Source organism: Squalius cephalus (genome assembly GCF_949319135.1).
Source record: "Squalius cephalus genome assembly, chromosome: 17".
NCBI classification, from domain to species: domain Eukaryota; kingdom Metazoa; phylum Chordata; class Actinopteri; order Cypriniformes; family Leuciscidae; genus Squalius; species Squalius cephalus.
This window is the reverse complement of record NC_137138.1, coordinates 17,720,453-17,722,362: the sequence shown is the minus strand read 5'-3', so window position 1 is coordinate 17,722,362 and position 1,910 is coordinate 17,720,453. Positions and strand designations below refer to the sequence as shown.

At 37.6% G+C, this 1,910-nt stretch overlaps 1 protein-coding gene across 1 annotated transcript; it reads right to left on the bottom strand.

Moving 5' to 3' along the window:
• Nucleotides 1-220: 220 nt before the first annotated feature.
• On the bottom strand, nucleotides 221-1,192 carry LOC307145144 (odorant receptor 131-2-like; the record flags this gene model as incomplete). The annotated part of the gene is made up of 1 exon (XM_079848005.1): nucleotides 221-1,192. One exon carries the CDS (start codon nucleotides 1,190-1,192, stop codon nucleotides 221-223), a length of 972 nt encoding a protein of 323 aa, XP_079704131.1.
• Nucleotides 1,193-1,910: the final 718 nt, after the last annotated feature.

The following is a 1,910-nucleotide window of genomic DNA, read 5'->3' as shown; positions in this document are numbered from 1 at the left end:
TACATTTGCGATACTTCAATAATTTCAATATATTGTGAAGCTCTAATATAAATTAGTAAATATTATGTTAAAATACGCACAGATATATCACTCACCCAGATATCAGTCTTAAAAATATTTTGCCAGATAATTTCATCTGAGAGTTTGGTGAACAAGTTTAAATATTGCAATTATTAATATATTATAAGGTTTTTGCAACTTGTGAGCCACAACCATAGAGTTAATGTACATTAATCGAGGGCTTTACTTTTCCTGAACGATAGCAGAAAAAATATTTGAACAAGGGCCACACGGCTTCATCTCTCATACCATAGATCAGAGGACTCAGACAACGTGGTATAATGATAATAATAAGAAAATTTAGATATCTGAGATTTATGAAGAGAGATGAGTTGGTTCCAGTCATCATGTACAGTGTTCTTTCTATTGTGGTATACAGGAAAGAGGTGAGACACAGTCCCAGCTGAATCAAGTGCAACAGCACCGTTCTGAGGGCTTTTTTAGCTGAATCTTTATCCGAGGAAACAGACCTGGCTGTGATCATAATGCTAATGTATGTGAAAATGATGATCACAGCAACCGACACAAAATAAAGAACATCAAACGCTTGATATTTATCCAGCTGCCATTTGAATAGAAACAATTTTTCTAATGTACAAAATATAATACCGGCTAAATAATTGGGCTTGACAGTTAAAACAAAAATAATGTCTGTTATAATATTTATAGAACTAAGTAGCCAGATGATTCCTATGGCGATTCCAGTCCTTTTTGGTGTGGCGATGTTGCAGTGTCTCAGAGGGAAGCAGATTGCCACGTACCGCTCCAGAGACATCAGTGCGAGAGTCAGAGGAGCGTTACGGAAAGTGCAGTAGGAGATAAAGACCAACAGAGTGCATATGGATGTGGGCATTGGAAGGAAACACTGAGCCACAGCATACATTAAGACTGAGACCAGCAAAAGCACAGAGTCATTCATAAGCATGTGGCCAAAAAGGATGTAGCGCGGCGTCTCATGGAATACGTGCTTGCTTCCTAGAGCAAAGAGCATCACACAGTTTACAAAAACAAAGAACAGAGATGTTAACACAGCCACTGCAATTTTAGTACTGGGCCTAGCATCCATGTCTTGATTAAAGATTTGCTGATAAATGAATGACACATCCCCAGCTGTGCCATTGGACCCCGCCATAAGCTGAAAGACAAGGAACAGTGAAACAAGACTCATTTGAACAATTTATACTAATGATCACTGATGCAATCTTTTTCTATCTGTTGATTATGTGAATTAAAGATTATATTTTCAAAAGTTTGCATAGGACACAACAGACACAAACGTGTTGTCTTTCTACAGTGAATGAGGCGGACATCAACCTTCCTTCTGCTCCAGCTGCAGATTCCACAAACACAAACACTGCTCCTGAACTTATATAGATGTTAAACAGAGGCAGACAGAACCACATGGGTATACTGTACATGGCACTGCATGGGAGGGAGCCCTTTTTTATTCAAAACTAAATTAGTCATTTTGTATAACCAATAAAATGAGTGAAAAGTTTAATAGAAAAAAAAAATAGAACCCAGCTTATTCCATTTTACAAAGCCCTGTTTTTCTGGTCACTTTTTTTTTTTTAAATCTGAGAAAGTGCTTCATGTGATCATGCAGCTAAATGCTAAACGACATTCTTCCACATTTTTAAAGAGTGCACGTGTGTGTGGTGGGATTACTAAAGTAACAGAAGGTGAGGAGAAAGGCCTGTACTGACCATATGCGCAGCCAGCATAGTCCATGTAAATGTGAACGCCACTTTCTTGTCTTAGCTTTATTGCAATAAGCGGTAACAATTTAAGAGACTATTTGTAGTTGAAATTATGAAAATCTCTGATGCAGATTTAAATGAGTGGGCTAG